General features: G+C 44.8%; 1 protein-coding gene and 1 long non-coding RNA gene across 2 annotated transcripts in view; one reads left to right on the top strand and one right to left on the bottom strand.

Moving 5' to 3' along the window:
- The window catches only part of LOC308472419, a 67,520-nt gene extending 53,601 nt beyond the window's left edge, over positions 1-13,919 (top strand). Inside the window, exons 2-3 of the long non-coding RNA XR_013983489.1 lie at positions 11,062-11,142; positions 13,064-13,919. This is a non-coding gene — a long non-coding RNA (uncharacterized lncRNA). The remainder of the gene's footprint in view (positions 1-11,061; positions 11,143-13,063) is intronic.
- Positions 827-16,422, bottom strand: STC2 (stanniocalcin 2). The gene is made up of 4 exons (XM_080997274.1): positions 15,619-16,422; positions 13,077-13,219; positions 9,947-10,158; positions 827-5,104 (listed from the first exon to the last, which is right to left on the bottom strand). Exons 1-4 carry the CDS (start codon positions 15,773-15,775, stop codon positions 4,711-4,713), a joined length of 906 nt encoding a protein of 301 aa, XP_080853400.1. The 5' UTR covers positions 15,776-16,422; the 3' UTR covers positions 827-4,710.
- Between the last annotated feature and the right edge of the window lie 3,980 nt (positions 16,423-20,402).

Genomic DNA, 20,402 nt, shown 5'->3' on the forward strand with positions numbered 1-20,402 from the left:
CTTTGCAATTGCAATATCAAGACAAGAGCCTCAAGATTTGATATGCGCATTCCTGGCAAAATGTGTCCACATTTGAATACCCACCCTATCCACCCACCTGTTTTTATGGGAAAAGTACAACTTTATAAATGTCTGCAATTTTTAGGGAGCTTCCTCTTCCGCTTCTGTGGATTGAATTATTCCTTTTTCTTTCCATTTTAGCTAGATCTAGGGTTGCAGAAAATTTTATTGTGGAGTTGGCGCTACTCAATGGATTTTTTTCCCACAGCAGCCACATGACATTGTCCTCATCAAAAATACCATTCCACATGGCCCCATTTAATCAGGATTCTGTGACGGAGTCTGCCCCTTTTGGGATTGCTTGCTTGCTGGACTCAGCACCTTTTGGGATTTCTAGCTTGCTTCCATAGAAGTTAGCCAATAGTTAAAATATTCATAAACCCCAGGTTTCAAAGAGTTAGCCACGGCTCTAATGGGGACACCTGTTTTCTTCTTAAATGTTTTCAATGATCAACCCTATATTCACTGGTACTGGACCAAAAGAACTGAAAGATTTGTTGCCTTGCTGACATGGGATTTCAAAGGGATGAGCTTAACTTTTGCATACAGATCTCAAATTTAACTTTGCACTCTGCATGCTTCAAGTTCAGGTATACCCCATCACTGCTCACTTTCTCTAGACTTTTGGTTTGTCTTTCACACTTCCAGACTAAGGTGTCTGTACTGAATGATTTGCTCCTTGCATATTTGTAACTTGGGTGTCTTAAGAGCAGCACACATATACTCTGCTTTTCTTTTCTGTGCAATAAACCAATCTTCTACTTCCTGGTGTGGCAAGTTCTTTATTAGGCATAAGGTTTAAAGGTTTACACACATTTTAAATGGATGCACGTACTGACTCCTCGCAAAAGGTTCCATTCCTCTCAAAAGTGCGCATTGGATCGATACATGTGGTGGACACATATGTGGGTTCAGATATGCATCTTTTAACAGTTTCTCATTGTACAGGAGCTTTAGGCAGACAGAAGTGTAAATTACTTTGGCTTGCTCCAGAGCCCAGCATATGAGGCAGCCTTGCATCTACTCTGGAGTTAATGGGAGGGTCGCATTGATTCTGCTCTCCAGATTTGCGGGAGGGATCCCCGTGTTGTGCTAAGTGGATTTGTCAAACCTGTTTGAAGGGATAGTAGCTCTGTACTGAAATGAATGGAAACTGTAAAGCAGTAGTAATGGACGTTTTCCACCAGTCTGGCATGATTCAGCCAGTTAAGCACTTTTCAGTTCTGCTTTCAAAGGCTGAAATGTATTCACTTAATGACTGAGCTCCATGAGTTGTAGCCAACTACACCCAACTCAGAGTAGACACACTGAAATTAATGAATTCAAGTTAGTTAAGTCCATTAGTTTCAATGGGTCCTTGCTGTATATGACCAACATTGGATACAACCCAGCAAGATTATAAAGGCTGCAATCCAATGTCCATTTTCCTGGATGCAAGTCTTGTTGAATGCGCTGAGGACTCACCCACCCTTCTGCTTTTACATTTGCCCCGCCGCTTTCCCCGGGAAAACCTGCTCCTTACTGCTGAATCTGAGCAAATGTCAATCCACAAAAAACCCCATTGACGTTTGCTCTAATTCAGCAATTCTCTAATTCAGGGTTTTTCTGGGGGAAAGTGTTAGGACAAGCAGAAGTGTGGCCAATCCCTGTGATTTACTTCTGAGTAAACAGGCACAGAAGTATACAGCAGAACTGCTTAACATTAATTGCGCTGTGTCCATAATTTTAAAAGAACTTTTTGTTGTTGTCACAAGTTATGCGGGTTAAAATATTATTGGCTCCTTGAGCGGACAGCTGATAATTTGTTTATTTTCAAGAAGTAAGGCTATACAGATGTCTTGACAAAACTATCAGGTTAAATGCACTTGTTATCTCTTAGAAATGAAAGTTAACAATAAATAAGTGATTTATGCTGTCAATAACATTATGGAGTGTATAAAATTATATTTCCCTTGCTTTAAACAATAACAAAAATCTACTAGTGGCATTAATATATACAACACAGGTCCTGAAATATATTTAAATTACCTTAGCCAGCAGTGCTCAGATTTATTATTATTTTTAAATGGAGAAACTATAATAAATAGAAACGTTAAATATTTACAATAAAAGAAAATGTGGAATCAGTAGGTGAACACATACATCCAATTTTCATACACAGAGGGGGAAAAAGGTATTATATCCACCTCCTCAAAAAACACCTGAATTTCCTTTGTGTAAGCTATAAGGGGAACATATATTTACTGAATGAAGATAAATTATATGCATGCTGAGGTGATCGGTTGACAGACATTCAGTGGTGTCTCTGTGTTTTGGTTCCCATAAGTAAATCTGACTTTCATAAGATTCAATTAGTGACATGAAAATATAGGGGCTTGATTTTTTTGGGTTGTACCTATGTAAGCTGATGGTATGGTGAGCATTTCAAACAATTTTACATCAACAAGGGAACCTCATCTATACTGTTGCTTCAGTGGGACCTGGATTCACTGCTTGACACAATCACAAAAGTTGCCCTTGTTTGAAATAGTGTAAATAAAATTCCCTGGCTGCATGAACAATTCTATTGTTCCTCAAGGGAGGAAAGGCTTATACTATGTTGTTCCTGGTCCGAGTGAGGCTAAGTCCTACAGCCAGGGCTAGCTTTGCATATGCAATGTGCATGAATGCACATGGCCATGACTGGGAAGTCCCTGCACCTAGGAGGTCGGTGTGCAGAAGAAGCCACTACACTGGGATTTCGTTCTGATACTGCCTTTCCGCTGAGGGAACTGTCGCCAAAGCGTTCTGAAGCCACAGGAGCTATTAATGTAGTATTACTGTCTCTGACCAAAACCTGCTTCATCGATTTAAGGACTACTGCAGTCCCTCCCATGCAATGTAGTGTCCTGAGTGATCTTAGTTAACGATAGAGAGAGATTTATTTAGAAGTAAAGATGGAATAAAGCATATTAACTCTGGATAATAACAGAGATTGTAGCCCAAAACGCACTTAGGAGAAGCAAGTTCCACTGAAATATATGGGAAGTTACTTCCAAGAAAATGTGGCTGGGGCTGAGGTGTCAAGACGAGTTAAGCTTCCTGTAGTTATCCTGATTAAATCATTGCACGGTGCGGGGTTGCGCTTATTCTACATCACCATTTCTTTGGCAACACACACACACACACACACACACACACACAGAGTCAACCTTAGAGCACAGGATTTCTATAGCTCAGCAAACATTGTGGTCCTGCTTTCAGGGAGAGAAGAACTTTTCTTCCAACCTCCAAAAAAAAAAAAGAGCTTCGTGTCTAAGCAAGTTGTAGCCCACCATATATACGCTGTACAGGAAACTCGCATCTCACACGAGGGCTGGGTTTCAGCGGTTGTAGGGTGAACCCCTGGAAGCTCCCCCCCCCCAGGGTGGAGGGTTACGTATCTGCTTTGGGGAGGAGGTGTGAGGACTCTGGCAGTGTCCCAAAGCCCTTCCACCACCTTCTCAAAGCACACCTCCTTGAGCTCTCTGAAGGCTTGCCTGCCTTTGCGAAGGAGGCATGAGGGCTCTGACAGGGTCCTAGAGTCCTCACTCCTCCTTCCCGAAGCCTAGTAAGTACTTGCCCAGCTTTACAGAAGATGGAGGGCTCTAGGACCCTGCCAGAGCCCTTATGCCTCACGCCTCCTTCCCAAAGCCAGGTGTCTGCCTGCCCAGCTTAAGGAAGTTTGCAGACACAGCGAGGGCTCTGGGATGCTTCCCAAAGCCAGGTAAGTCTGTGATCGCAGCTTTGCTCAGTGTGTTTGTGCGTAAATAAACAAACAAATAAATAAAAGGAGAATGGGTTTCCCCTGCTCTCCATTTCTTTATTTATTTTCCCTCAGCCAGGCTCGTGCAAGTGAAATAATCATAAGATGCGAGTTACCGATATTTGGGAAACCCACTGCAGTCAGAAGCCAGGTGGATTCTTTTATGATGTTTTGGGGGGGAAAGAAAAAAGAAATTGGCATGATTTTGAGTTGGTTGAAAATGTCCTTGTCCAGAAACTGATTCCCTCATCAGCCTATTTCCTAAGGAAACTGGAACAAAAAGCAGAAGAGGTCAGCTAAGAGCCACCCAAACCAATGCAAGGGACACTTAAGGCAGGTGGTGTCACTTAGACAGGATCAATGGCTCAGACAGACAATTTAGTTTGCAATTCCAAGGTCCCCTATGCAGAGCTCTGTATCGGAGTTTCTCTGCAGCTGATCTGCAGAGGCCCTCATTGCCTCAAACAGAGTGGAGACTAGAGATTATTTTCTGCCTTGAGACTCAATGTTGAACCTGGTCTACATGTTCACCAATTAAAATGTGGGCAAATCCCTTAACCACCACCCCAAACCTGCATCTAAAATCTCCCGTTTCCCCTCTTTTTTTGAAGAGATGAAAGGATTTACATGAATACATTTTGTTGCACCTACACATTGAATTTGCTGGATACAATCAATAACCAATAGCTGTTGCTTTTCCTCTGTTACTTATAATACATACACTGTCACTGCCACATATCCCACAATGCCCTATGCCTGACACCACCCCTCTATATTGTACATATTTTGGAATGCCCCTAGATAAGAAGATGAACTCAATGGAGGAAGGTTCTGGTGCAGGGGGAAAGAAGAGCTACATCCTCCTTTCACCTCCGGATGTCAGAGAAGTCAGACAGTTCCTCTGCCTGTTCGACAATCCCGTGAGCCGCTTTGGGACTGTGGCTCCCAGCTTTAGTACGGGTCTGGGCATTCCCAGGAAGCCTGCTACCTCTCTCCCCTCTGGTGTTTCGGGAGCTCTCTCTGGCGTCAGGTTCAGGGTGGACTATAATGTCCCCTTGACTAATAGAGGATCTGGGGACTTCATTTGGCTTCTTCTCTGGTTCAAGGGTGAAATCTCCATGTGGGACGGAGGTGCAGAAGCTCAGGATAGAACACAGGCTGCCCCAGCTCTGTTCACACTGGGCCTGGACGCTCCGAGTGATGGCCTCTCTAACCTCCTCTCCACAAGTGAGCAAGGTGTTCACTAAATCAACATACGGCCTAGGAGGAAAAAATAATAGTCAGAAGATTATTTTAATCAGAAGAAATAATCAGAAGAAAATAATCAATATATTTCAGGCCTGACCCCAAAAGACAAAGGCAGCTCAGCAGCCCCACATTGAATTGCGGTTTCCTACCACCCTGTTCTTCAGTCACAGGACTTTCAGAACAGTTTCTAAAAAGTTTTTTAAAACAAGATTAACAATAGAAGTCAGGTTTAAAACAAACAAAATTACAGCAACAACCAACCCTCAGTGTAAATCACAAAGAAAAAGACTTGGGCAGATCAAAAGGCGTTCACCTTGGCGCAGAGAGGTGATAAGATAGTGGTTCGGAAAATATTAGGCGAGCCTTCCTGGAGAGAAATCTTCTATTGCCAGAGCAGTGCTCCCAGCGGAATTTGGGTGGGTTCTGGTTGTTGGAAATGGTACAGGAACCAGTCCCCCCCCCCCAATATTATGAGAATTGCACCAGTTATTGGAGCCATATTAGCCCTCTTCAGAGGCTTCTCTCCCTGAAATTGAGATCACATGGAGAGACAGAGTGGGGAGAGATGCTCACCCTGTGCCAGCCCCTGTCCCAATACCATCAATGTGTTGGGGGATGGTGTTAAGTGTGAATGTGTGGTGGTAAGTCTACCTAAATATGAGTAGGCAGCCACCATTAACTGGAATCCATAGAGGTACAAATTCAACAGGCTTCATGCATTCAGATCTTCCCTTTGAGACAGTGGTGGGCTTGTGTCAGGTGTAATAGTGGGGCAAGCATGTCCCACTATCCGTTTATCGTATTGTTGCCAGGCAGCTCCAGTGTCTGTTACACATTATTTCATCTCTGAGAAGCTGGAGACTTCTTGTGAAGTGACTTCTTCCACAAAATGGCCGGTGCCTGGTTCAAACTCCTTCAAAGAGATTGATGAGGAGCAACAACCACCATCTCCTCTGGGTCATTACAGTGATGGAACACAGCCTGCCCCCATTCTACGTAATTGGCTGATTCTGGTAGAAGAGGGAAATATCCACTGCAATATCAGAATAAGGGATTGTGGGAAATGCTTATCCCATTGAAATTAATGAACATGACTACTGTTTCCCCCTTTCAATGAACACACCTACTTTTTACTCATGAGAGACCACTGAAGGATGGACAGAACACTAAATCTCTTCTTCGTCAGCCTCCTCACTAGTCTGGGTAAAATTCTTAGTTGCCAATGGCAATCAGAGGAGTGGTTAAGGCTGGGATAAACTGTACTATGCATTATGGAGTGGAATAATTCAATGTGGAACATAGTGCTTTGACTATTAAAGCTAATGACTGTTAAGTTGTTAGAAACCACAGCAGATGTTTCCTATGGATATGCTTAGATCAAATCTGAGAGGCAAGCCTATAGTCTTGACAAAATACCTTCAGGGGCAGAGAAGTAAGAGTGTTTCCCCCTAGATGTTATTTTCAAGTATGATAGCTGGTATTAAACCCAGTTGGCAAACAAATAGTGCTTTTCCTTTACCATTTGTGTTATGGGAATGTGTATGTACGTTTGTGGTTGCTCCCTTGTCTCCAATAGTATTATAACCTCCACCAAAAATGGATATACTGTATTACTTGATCATCTAAACACCACTGGCATTTTTGTCAACAGTATTTTTTTAACTGCTGTAACATAATATCATACTGATTTATTCATAGCAGAAGACTTTTAGTTTCTAATGAGCTTAGCTGCATTCCACATCTGTCATACAGACAAGCCATAATATTCGATTTGAGGATCAGAAGGAATTTTCTTTTTTGTTTTAAGTTGTGGCAACCAGTCACGTTGTTCTTGTTTTTACTGATTAGCTACCTCCTTTCATACTCAAATATCTATATGATTATTTCAGAATGTACAATTTAGATTTGGATTCTGAGCTTTCTTTGAGAACTCGTTCATTAAAAAAGCTCCCAGTCCTCATCCTTAACAACCATTTAGGCTGCAGTCATATACTCATATGGAATAAGCACTGCGGCCCTGGCCTCCTTTGGGAAGAAGGGTAGGATGGAACCTTACAAACTTTGCCACAGGGTGCAGCCACTCAGTTCTTTATCCATTTGTACCTCCTTTGGCTATTACTGGCATGGGGTGTCATGCATGATCTTATCTGGTGCCCAAACAACCTGGCTGTAGACCACAATATTGTGACTGTTAACATCAAGGTGTGCTAATGATTACATAGAAAAGAAAATGTACAAGATTAGTTTAGAAATATCAAAGGTGTTTCTCATGATTGTGGTGCTGACAATTGACACAAAAGAACCTATGAAATGTTTGACTATTCAACGTTTGAAATTTTTATTCACAAAAATAAAAAATTTGAGGAGGTTGACGTTTGATTCCATGGGAGTGAAGATATTAAGGGAGTTGATACTTTTCAGCCATTTCCAGTAACAATTGGGGAGAAAAAGGCCCCCCATTTTGCATCAAGCTGTACATCACAATGTTCAGTATATGGTGTCTTATGCTAGGCTGAAGAAGAAGAGGAGGAGTTTGGATTTGATATCCCGCTTTATCACTACCCTAAGGAGTCTCAAAGCGGCTAACATTCTCCTTTCCCTTCCTCCCCCACAACAAACACTCTGTGAGGTGAGTGGGGCTGAGAGACTTCAGAGAAGTGTGACTAGCCCAGCAGCTGCATGTGGAGGAGCGGAGACACGAACCCGGTTCACCAGATTACGAGTCTACCGCTCTTAACCACTACGCTGGTGGTTCTCTTAAAAAAAGGAAGAATATAGTTTGAAAAACAATCATTTCTTTTCTCTTTACTTCTAAAAGTTCAAGTTTATTTTCACTGGACTATACTACTTCCACAACAGCTCCATTCCTGAACACTACAAAGGTCTCAATCCTGTACAGAATCCCAGAAGGATTAAAAGCAGGATTTTGGGGAGAGCTGTTCCTTCATAGTGAATCAACAGTAACTGTTGATTGCTACACTGAGTAACAAATGCTTTCACATTTTAGAGACAAACAGCTGTCAAAGCTGCATTCTTTTTAAAAGCATATCCTGATCCGAATAAGAAGTTGAACTAACACTGATATATTCAACCTAAGACAGGTTTTAGGAGTCCATTTGTTGCCATTCTTGAAGCGGGGGAAATGAGCTTTTAAGAGAAACGAGAAGCAAGTGGAGCATTTGTACCTATATTTTGGCAAGTTAGATATTAACAGTACGGTCTTTGCCAACCATTCACCAAAAATTGGCCTCACTAGGATTTTGCATGTGTAAAGTCAGAGTATGTTCTGAGGATTTGTGTGTTTGTAAAGCCTGACATTTCCCCTTATAATATATAAGCCAGTTATGTGAGGATACAATGCACCAACAAGAAGTATTGGGACAAATCTAATTAGGGTTCTTTTTGCATGCCAGCACCACCACTCCCTTTCATCTTTTAATTTAAGAAGCAACGTATATAATTTTTTGAAGATACAAGCCTTGATTTCAATTAAAAGACTGAGCATGCTATTAATAATATCCACACATTCTTTCCCTGTTCCAAACTGGTTTTCCAGGCTGTGGTCCATACAGTACATGTGAGGTAATTGGACCACCTGCCATCTTTCCACACTTTCATACCTGTGTGAAGAAGGTGTTTAGAAATACGGTAGAGAGATCCAGAGTAATCAGTCATGTTTACAAAAACAAACAAACAAACAAACAAACAAACATCCAACAACAATTACACCACAGATGCTATACCCCAGAATAAAATCTGTGACAGAAGCATTCACAGGATGTCTTTTGGGATAGTTCTCAAGAAGTATGTTTCTGATCTTGGGCACTTAAGGGAAAACCCCTAAGTGCAACTGAACAGAGTCAAGAAGCTTCCCTTTGTAAACTGCTTTGATTCCCCCCCAAATCAGGTGGTGTATACATTTTATGAAATAATAAATACATCTGAGGTCGCACAGACGTTCTGTAGGTGGTTAAGGAACCACAGCCCATATATTACAACAGAACAGCCGCACCCAACCCCTCCAGATACTTGGGACAACTTCCATCATCCCCAACCATTGGCTGTGCCAGCTGGAGCTGATGACAGTTGTCCAAAATATCAGGAGGGCAGCTGAAGAAAAAAACCAGAACACACTAAATTTAGTGTACCTAGTTCAAATGCAATGTATAAATCAGTCCCCAAGTACATCCAAGAAGATACAAGGGATAAATCTGGGAGTGGCAGCCTAGCAAGACAGTAGGAAATCCTTTTGCAATGACATTGATTTCTTTCTGTTGACTAAGGGCTTATCCACATTAACCTTTAACGCTCCATAACTGAGCGCTGTTTCATTTCTGCCCCAGGCTTTCCCCAAGCAAAAACCTGCTCTTTAGCATTCAATTGGAGCAAACGTCCATTCGGGTTTCCCATGGATTGCTGTTTGCTGTGTTTGAGCTTTAAAGAGCGGGTTTTTATGGGGAAAACTCTGGAGGGAAAAAAAGGAGCCCAGACACAGAGCTTTAAAGAGCAGTCTGTGCCTTGAAACTGTAGAGGACTTAAGTGTGGATAAGCCCTCAGGCACCCAGTAGTGTGCTATCCTAATGTACCTGTTTGTTGCCCTCTTTTTCAAGGCTCAGTTGCATCACCAAAGCCTACCAGTGGTTTGGAAATGGCCCCCGAGGCATTTCTTTTCCCACTGGCTGTCCCTACACTCCCAGATCAGTAAAATTAGGGTATGTGCAATTCCGTGAGGACGCACAACAGCAGGCTTATCACGATTGGAGCGTCCCTGGAGCAACTGGTGATAACACAGAGTGGGCTCCCCATCTGAGCTCCCCTGCCACCTCCCACTGCAGTAGCCAAGCTCTGACTTACTCGTGCTGCAGCAGGTCTTTGAAGTGAATCATCTCCACAATGACCTGGACGTTCTCCTTGGCTGCCGAGCAGAGGTCGTGCTTCTGGTAGCATTCTCGCTGCAGCTGTAACACCATCTCCTTGATGGCAGGGCACTTGCGGCTGATGCAGCTGAACTTGTGTCGTAAGGCGTGAGCCTTGCACCGCAGAGCATCTTTAATGAAGGATTTTCCCTGAAGAAAGACACACAAAAAAGCACACCAAGTCTTCATCTCCATGAAGCACGACTTACAGCTGAGTTGCCACCTCTCCTCCGGGAAGCCTTCAGAGAGTTACACATCACAGATCATTAATCACATACAAAAACCCCCTAATGATATAAGGCCTTTCCTATAAAAAGTTGTGTTACATTTTTATAAACAGGCCTATGAATATTCTGAGATCACAATACGCTAGAGCAGAAGGGTGTTATGGGGGAAGAATCCCACAGCCCAAGCATATTTAGTTTATTATTTATAAATCGGTGCCTGAGAGATGGAACTAAACGTATGCGGCAATAGTTGGAAAAGGCCAAGTGTGGCTAAGCAATGTTTTCTAGTTGTAAGGGCATGGAGATGCAACACCCTACACAACCCTCTGCCCTTCCCCGCAGCAAAGGTCAATGTGTCGTTTTAGTTTTCAGAGACACAGCTTCTCTAGCATAGTCCTGTGTGTTTACTTGACTTCAGTAGTGCTTACTCTCAAGTAGGTATACAAAAGAACTGCAGCCTTACAGTGCCACCTATGCATGTCTACTCAGAACTAAGTCCCTTGAAACCAGTGGGATTTATTCACAGTTAAGTATCTGTAGGACTGCAGTCACAACCTGTCATTATCTATTATATACTTTAACAAAAGGCCCTTCGTCCTTCACCCTGCCTATACGTGTCAATCAAAAAAGACCTTCTGTTAGCGTGAAAAAATGCAGCATTCAGCATGTCACAATAGCATTATGGCATTAGTAGAAGTTGGAGGGCACACCTTCCACTCTGAAACTTCCAAAAAGGCCTAGTAAGAAGGGTTAGATTTTGAAGATAAAAAATGCCTCATACTATATGATCCCTTATCCTTATTCTGCCCTCTTTTTCTGCCATTAGGTTCGAAGTCCAGTCATGCTTCAATGGTGTTACAATTCTTTGGATAATTGGTCAGCAATTCTTCTCCTTGGTGAATGACAGGTAGCTGGCTATCCTCCTACATTCTTCCCATTCCTTAACGTTTCAGGTCATCCGAGCTGATGAGCATTTCATGTTCTGCACACCATATAGGGCAAACACTCTTTTAAAAATTTGACTCAAATTTTACAGTACCAATCATAGCAGTTGAGCGTGAGAACGCAAGTTCCTTTGGTTTGGCATTTTCTTCATCACAGAACAATGCCCCCCCCCATTAAAACGATGAGAGGGCATTTGAAGGGGGGGGGATGCTCTTTGCTGAGTAATGCACCAATATTCCATATATTATTTTCATTTTGTAATTGCTAAAGCTATACCTAGAAGAAGTTTCAATACTTGAAGAAATTCAACATAATCTAATTCAACCCGCATGGGCATCAAGGGGGCTGGAGAATGTGGAGAATTATGTGGAGAATTATGGCAATGGACCATAATGGGAATCCTATTGTACAAAATGTGTCAAGTATTGTAATATAAAATGAGCATTTCGCTTTCCATTCTTAAAAAAAAAATCAAGGGAAAGGTTTTCAAAGGTGTCTCAATATTAGGGAATGGGTGCTATGATTCCTATTCATTTGAAAGGAAGCAGACATCCTTACATGTCTGAAGAAGCAGCTTAAACATTACTAGGAAGATTTGTTTTCAAGTCCAAAGTGAGGAGTAGCCTTGTAGCTGAGCTGCACAGAACACCTTTGTCTGCAAGACAGCTCTCCTACCTACCCACGCTAAGAGCCGCTAGCTAGGGGTTGAAATCTTTACACATAAATATATGTGTGTGTGTTCTGTAAACTGCCTAGTCAAGCCAAATGCCACTGACCCATCGTAATGTGCTCCTTCCCTCTTTCACTGAAATTGGAGAGCAGCTGTACAAGACATAATAACAGGGTGCTTCAATGATGTACAAATGGTTTGGAGAGAAAAGGTCCCAAACCCAGGCAAAGCAGCTGCAGACATCCCCAAACGAATAAACCGTAGGACAAAAAAGCAGGCACCCCCTGGAAAAAAAAAGGCAATGGAACAAGCCAACTCCCCACTCAGTTTAAAAAACAAGGTGCCCATGGTTGCCATGTTGGGAACCCAGGCACTAAAAGAATAACAAATGGACTTATTTATTGACTCTGCAGGAGGTTCTGCTTGCCTCAAGTGCCAAACTGTTTTGAACTAGGGCTGTTCACTAGCCATCCTTAGAATTGCGAGGTTGCAGATCCAGGTTGCGATTAAAATAAATTCTGTGTGTAAGGAAGCGCTATGCATGAAGCTAGAAGAATATTTAGATGCTGTGCCATAACAATCTCCACTATTTGAGGGACAACCCCTTTAAAAAAAGTGGCTTAACTTTTTGTCAATGGGAAATGTTATTCTATATGGGCGTATCAGTGCAGTCTTTGGTTCCTGGGCTCAGCAAGCAATTGGTAATGGAAGTATGTTGAAGGATGCTAGGTCCTAGAACCGCAAGTCAAGAACATTACAGAGCAAGTTAACATCTGAGTGAAGTGCCACTGAGTTCAATGAGGTCTACTCCTAAGCAAGTGGGTTTGGGAATACACACCCATTGCATTAAATGAAGTTGACTTCTGAGCCACTGCACAGTCTTTTCTGTGAAAAGCTGTCTTTTCAAACAAGTGCCCCCATACTGTTTCACCTAGCATGCTGTGGAATCTCCATATGGCGTTTTTCTTCAGCTGGTGGGACTTGAAGTGGACATGCAGTACATATATTGGGCTACTAAGAAGGAGTGGCAAGTGTGTGTGTGAATGCAAGATGTAAGTTTGATAAGAGACTTTATGAATGAACCTTCTGTGTTATGAACATCCCCTATTCCAAAGGTGTTTCAGACTTGTTCATTTTTGCTGAAGCAGAAAATGTGATGAGAAAACACAACAAAACAAAATCTAACAAAACTCTGCGCTGTTTATTTCTGCAGCATTTATGCTTACCTGAGCATCAAATTTTCCAGCATTGTGGAGGAACGTCATGCAGATCTCATGTAAGCCTCGGATCTCACAGGAGTTGTTTTCAAAGCACTCAAATACACTGCACCCCACATCACCAGCATTGACCAGACAGTGCTGGATTTCAGCTGAAAATGAACATCCATCACAATGCATGTTTAAAACTGGAAAATACACTAGATGGTGGAGGTTTTGTTTTGCTAACAGCATCATCATTTCAAGAAAAAGGGGAGAAAGTGCACAAGACACACATTAACTGTCCTTGCCTTCCACAGAAATTAAGAGACAAGCATTTAGTTACAGAAATGCAAAGTCAGTGTTTGGTGTTCCTATTCCACTCAGAGCCATTGTCTCATGTGGCAAATCTGATCCAAAGTGCTCTTAAAGCAATATTCGCAACAAGGTTTCCAAGATTCTTGTACCTGAAGATACTGAGAAAGTGAATTGTCAAGATTTTCTAATCTGAACAAGTGCCTTGATGATTGGTTTACGGTTGGACCCATCTCCCCCAGATTACTGAAGTCAATTACAAAACTCCTAATATAGCTACAGGAAGAAAGAGTCTTTTTGCTACAAGCTTTTGCTGCACTGCAATTTACCATCCCCCAATATTCATCACACATTTGCAATTCAGCTGTGCACACGTTTACTTGGAAGTAAATACTGTACTACTGTGTTAAGTGGGGCAAGTATATGTTCCATCGAAACACAATTCAGCTACCATAGGACAACATTCACACGCATGCATGCAACAGTAAAACCAGCCAGCTTTTCCTTCCATGATTTGTGCAGATTTTTTAAACATTGCCAGTAAACTTCAAATATTGATAGTGTGTTAATGTGTGTGTGTGTACTGACGCAGCTGCTGAGAAGTGTAAAAAATTCAAGTCAAATAGCACTGTGACATTTTAAGTAAAAGGGAAAGGTTTTGAGTGCCATATAGATAGCCATTGCCCTAGTACACATTTATGTATCACTCTCTGCAAGCTATTTCCAGCCTTTCTCATCTAACCCTGGCAGCTCAAGGCACGGATCCTTTGATTTTCGTTTTATATTGCATACACCACTTCTAGGTTTTCTCCAATGATGAAGCAGTTTATAAAAAATATAATTAAAATACATACATGAAAGAAAATGGGCGTTCCTTAAAAGGGCACACAGAAGCCAAGCTAAGAGAGAGGGATCCTAGTTAAGCAAAATAAATAACAAGCAGGTAGGAATTCCTCCGTTTTTAAAACACTGATTGGACAAAGGGCCAGAAGACCCAGAGGAGGATTTTGCAGCTACATCTCCTATATTTCCTTCTCAAGGAAGCCTCACTGTATTGAATTCTATAGACACAGGAGAAGCTGTGCATAGCAGATGGGGAAAAGGGGCTCTTTGTCCAACATTGTGTAAGTATGCAGCTTGGGTGTGTGTGTCTCTCTCTCTGTGTGTAGGTGTTCCAGGAGGCCAGCTGTAGTGCTTGTGTTGGGTAGGATGCAAATGCGGTTCCAATCACACGACCTGGCCTCAGTCAGTGTGCTGAGAATTGCACAGAACTATAAGATTCACATGTGGCACTTGGGCATTCCTGCATGTATGTGTTTTAATCAAAGCTTTGCAGCAGCAAATTCCACTACAGTTAAACCTGGGGAGAACTGGAGGGTGTGTGTGCTGCTTCCCTCTGTTTCTTTCAATTCAGGCCTGGCAGGTTTCCTCCAAGGAAACTGCACTGCATTGTGACTTATGCGACCAGTATGCATTAAAAAGATCACGCGCAACCCCCCCCCCCCCCCAAAAGAGGGAAGACAGAAAAGGAGAGGAAACCCCCTGTGGTGAATTGCATCACTGCACGCCTCTCCCGGCAGGGAAAAAAAAACAGAGAGAAAGACTCAGCAGTTCTACTTAGGTCTGCACGTTCCAAGTGCTCTTTTTCTTTCTCAATCGGCTCCTAAACCTGCGCTCAGGAAGCATCCTTTGTACCAGCAAGGCGGTTTTTTCCTACTGTTTTTCCTACCCGCCTCCCCTTTAAGACTTTTGCCTCCGGAATCTTGCTGAAAATTAAAGGATGGGAGAGAGCTGACCAGTATGGAACGTGCAAAGACACGCAAAGGACTAGTCATTAAAATCTTTTTATAGCAAAAGGAAAAAAAAGGAGTGAGCAAGCGAGAGTGAGAGAGCGAGCAAGCACGTATTATCCTCGGCTTATAATTATTACCTGGTCTAACTTTCACTTTGGTCCTCCCCGTCTTCTGTCTGCGATGAGCTCCTTTTGCCTTACTTAGATAGCAGCACAGCTCGGCGGTCTGCAGTTCCAACAGGGGAACAAGCACGTGCGCTTCCAAACTACAGGAAGCATTTTTATTTTCTAAAAAAATCGATTTCTGCTCCCTCCCTGCGATGCGTGCCTCTTTTGAGCCTTCCACGCTGCACAGGAACGCAGAGAGCCAATTCCCCGAACTTAAAATGCCGGTTTGCTCCCCTTCCGAGTTTAGACTCACATGCCAATACGGTTTGATGATATTGGAAAGGAAGCCCAACATACCTGTGTTTTGCAAAGACAGGCGCCCTTTTTGCTGAGGCGCTCTGTTATCTTGGGCACCATCCGGAGGGTTGGTGGCTTCCGTGCCTACCACTGGATCCAAGCTTGCAAAGACCAAAGCCAGGGTCACGAATTTCCCTAACCACTCTGCAGCATGCATGGCCCCGATGTCTACGCCAACAGCACTGACCGGAGGAGAGCTCGCCCTCTCTCTCACACACACTTCTTTGCAAGGAAATAAGTGTGCGCGCAGCGTGGGGTGATCAAGACGAGAGATCCCGGATCTTTCCCAAGCCTCGCTCGGAGCGTGCGATCGGCGCTGGTACAAGTGCGAGAAGTGGCCAGGAAAGGGAACGGATGGTGCCTCAAATATCCCTCAAAGCTCCCGTGTCACTTGAATGAAGGAGTCGAGCAGATGTTGTCCGCCCAGCCGACCAACCGGAGCCTCTCTTTCACTCTGACACCACGCTCGGGGGGCGTGGCCTGCGCTCAACTACTACACACTCCAGCGAGCAACTCCGGAGAGCTCGGGACGGGAAAGTCGCTGCAAAGTGCAGCAGGTTGCAAAAGCATGCACCGGCGAGCGTGGTCCAGCGAGTGGATCGCGCACCCGCCTTCCTGCGCCTTGCAGCGTCCTCACATTCCCAATGCGGAGCGCTTATTTGCTCGGTCGTTAGGAAGTCGATTAAAGGGGGGGGGGAGGCGACGCTAAGAAACAAAAGCGTGGCTCTGCAAGGGCGGTCGCTTGCAAGCAGCAGCGGCGGCGGGAAAAGGGAAGGTCTTGCAGGCGATGCGGACGGTAGTGCTTGCAAGAGTCGCGCTGCTAACTGGGGCGGGGGGGGGCGGGGAAGGGTTGTATGAGTAGTTTGGAAATCGGGCCAGGTCGTTTCCGTGATGAATTTAGCGATACCTTTTGCTAAGCACCAGCAAGACTCGCTGCCTGCCTGCCTGCCGGGCACCGTGCAAGCGCGTCTACGGTATGTATGGCACACGCGGCAACCGAGCGAAGCCAGCGAGTGGCCTGCGAAGATCGGATTTCGAGCAGGCGATCTAGACGGAGCCATGTGCTTTTGCAGCCAGGGGAGCCCAGGGCGTCGCCAATCTACACGTGTTCCTTCGGAAGCGGGTGGGGGGCGGCGGCGGCGGGCACGGCAGGGAGCTTATCTGATTCCCGGTGTAGCACCTGAACCCGAACAAAAGGACATTTTCGCCTTTTGGATCGAAGAACCCCCGTTCACGCTGCGGTTAATATTTGCATTTTAGAGCAGTACTTTATTAATCTTGGCTCGTTTTCTTCATACATGTCACACGGAGCGAGCAGTTTATAATGTTGGGGTGGGGAACCCGCACTGCTCTCTCCCCATTAAAAAATAACACCTTATACATAGATTTGGACCCTAATGCAATGTGGAGGTGGGGGGATTCAAATGGAAAGCTTGGTTTTATTGTAACCCCCCCCCCAACTACGGAACCGTCTCCATCCTCAACCTTAGCGCACGCCTCCCCTTTCGCCCAGATTTTTGGGGATATTATTGGGGGTGGGGGAGAAGCGGCGATCCTTTTCTTGTGTAACCCCACCGCAGTCGTTGCATCATCTGGTTGCTGTGCCTCAACCCTCATCCACAGCCCGATCCTCCCGCATTCCTTCCCATCCGCATTGAGAGGCGCGGATTCTGGGGCAAGGCAGCCCGCCCTCCCCGGTGGCGCGTTCGGGATTCCCACCTAAAGCCTTCCGGCAGCAGCTGCTTTCCTTAAGGAAGGCGATGGAAGCCTTCAGCAGGTGACGATGGGGTGTGTGTGCCAGGGATCGGGGTGGCTCCTCTTCCTTACTCCTTCCCACCCCCCCCCCACGCCCCGCTGCAGCAATCGCTTTCAGAGGTTTCATCAGGCAGACGCCGCCAACCTCCTGCAACTTCTCCCCTCCGGCCTTCCAGTGGAGGAGAGCGGCGCGGAGTGCCCGGGTCCTGTCTGGCTGCTGTAATGCAGGCAGCAGCAGCAGCCGAGGGGGCGGGCAGGCAGGCGGGCGGGCCCTTTGGACTCTCTTCGCCAGGGACAGCCGGCTTGCCGGAGGAGGGGCGCGGCGAGGAATGTCTCCAGCTGTTGCTGCTGCTGCTGCTGCTGCGATCCCCTTGCTCCCAGCTGTCAAAATGCACTTGAGAAAATCCACTCTCACCTCCTGAAGTGGAGGGGAGCCCCTGGGAGGAAGACGTGACACTCCACAGCACAGCCATGGAGGACCCTTCCCTCATCTCCGCTCCGGCGCACACACCGCCCCCCTCCCAGCCCCGGCGCGCGCCTTTCAGCTCCTCTTCCACAAACCTCGCTGCCTTTCCGTACAAAGCATCGGGTGGTGTCGTCGAAGTGTCTTTGTTAAGGTTTCTGGAGGCCAAACTGTGGTGGAAGAATAAGAAGGGTAAGGGAAAATCCAGGGACATTCACGAAGGAGGTGTACACAATGTATTTATTAAGAACCTTGTAGCGAACCAATTCTGCAAATATGGATCTTTATTTATTTGTCAGGACTTAGGCTGCCCCACCTTTTCTCCGAGGAGCTCCAGGTGGCAAGACACACTCCCCGCCCCCTTTTAACCTCACTACAACCTTGTGAGGTAGGTTAGGCTGAGAGATGGCAACTGGCCCAAGGTCATCCAGCAGTACAGTGTACTTTTCTAAATGCTCACAGACTCACCACTATTGAATTACCTGTTCTAGGACCTTTCCTGGTATTGGTCAGTCGTTACCTGGTTCTTCTTTTTCCTCCTTTTGGAAGATGGGGACAACATTTGTTCACCTGCAGTCTGTGGGGACCTCACTTGTTCTCCAAGAATTCTCAAAGATTATAGACAGAGGCTCTGAGATCACACCTGCAAGTTCCTTTGGTACTCTTACCCTTGGGTGCCCCTCATCAGGCCCTGGAGATCTGAATTCACTTAAAGTAGTTAGGTGTTCCCTTATCACCTCCTTTCTTATATTGGGCTGCAGCTCCCTCCTTACATCATTTATTCTGTCATCACCAGGTTGGGTATTGCTTTCCTTTGGGGTGAAGACATGTACCCCCTCTCTCAGACATAAAGGGGACCCCAAACATTAGGTCCAGTCCCGGACAACTCTGGGGTTGCGGCGCTCATCTCGCTTTACTGGCCGAGGGAGCTGGCGTACAACTTCCGGGTCATGTGGCCAGCATGACTAAGCTGCTTCTGGCGAACCAGAGCAGCACACGGAAACACCATTTACCTTCCCGTCGGAGCGGTACCTATTTATCTATTTGCACTTTGACGTGCTTTCGAACTGCTAGGTTGGCAGGAGCAGGGACCAAGCAACGGGAGCTCACCCCGTCGCAGGGATTCGAACCGCTGACCTTCTGATCGGCACCCCATACATATACCCACCTATATTCTCATACTTCAGGGTGCTCCAGGTACCCTGGAGGTGTTGAGCGCCAATGGCACCAGCTTCCCTTGCCCCTCATCAGGAAGGGTTAGGCAAGGGGCAAAGCAAGAGCTGCTACAGTGAGGGAGAAGCAGCTGAGGGCACTGCAGTTGCAGTTTTGAGCACTCCTGAGGATCCCGGAAGGGCTGCAAGGTTTCAGAAATGACAGGAGAAGTGCTGCAATGCATTTTTTAGTGACCAGCGTTAGGCTCAGGATACAACTTATAGGGCCAAATTCAACTGAGTGGTCCCACTGGAAGAAGAGCAGCTAGCACAACAAGGCTCCCCCCATCTCTGTCATCAGAATGGCTCAGGTGTGTGTCTCAGGAGAAGCCCCACAACAGCACAGAAGGGAGGAGAGGGGAGATTGTTCTGGGGGCCAAGCAGAAATGCCTGCGATGACAGATTCCTGCCACTGAAAGCAAAAAGTGGACAAAACATACAAAATCAAAATTCTCACTCTGTAGCAGACTGGTTAGAGCTAGGGAACGCATGGTGCTTCTTTGTCATTTGGGACTACATACAATGTGAAGTACAGTTTGCATTTTTTTGTCTTTCAATAAATTTAAAATAGTTTTAGTCCAGACCAGTGAACAGTAGATTCCACCTTCCTTTGCTTTCTGTTAGTAAAACAGGCCTTGGCTGACAGTTTCTGTCAAGAAGCTGTGGATGATTTTGGGCCATTTTAAATGTGCAGTACAAGCATATTGATGGTATCCCCTTATGATTGAACCACTACAGGCTGCAGGTTTCCCCATGTTAAAAAAACCCAGGGTTGGCTGAACCATGAAGCAAAATAAGCATGTGCTTAGGGCATCAAGGGAAGGGGGGCACCACTGAAATTCTCCGTTGCCAGATTCTTAACATTCATGGTCACAAATTGCTTAGCTGAGCGTTCCTTTTCTGAGCTGAAGTATATTCAAAATCCCAACAGAACAACTATGCAACAAGGCAGGCTGGATGCCGTATCTCTACTAAGCATAGAAGCAGATATGTTACATAAGGTTAGTTTTCAGGATCTGATCAAAGACTTTGCAATTACAAAAAGTAGGGGAATTATTTTCAAGTATAAATAAAGTGGAAGTATACGAAAATAAACATTATTTTTCATCTTACTGTAGATTTTGTTTCCTTTTGAAAAATAAAATTATATTTTACAGTTTATTATTGTTTATATTTTGAATTAGATATATATATGGGGGCACCCAAATCTTTCAAGTGCTTAGGGCCTCTAAAGGTCCAGCCCTGTTAAAAAACAACACCAAACATCTCTGCTTGTGGAAAGCTAACATGGCAGAGAGAATAATTTAAGTTTAGCGTTTTCCCCTGTCTACATGTAGTGAGTTTTTTGTTTTACA

Source organism: Podarcis pityusensis (assembly GCF_964106645.2).
Source record: "Podarcis pityusensis genome assembly, chromosome: 2".
In the NCBI taxonomy this organism is placed as follows: Eukaryota; Metazoa; Chordata; class Lepidosauria; order Squamata; family Lacertidae; genus Podarcis; species Podarcis pityusensis.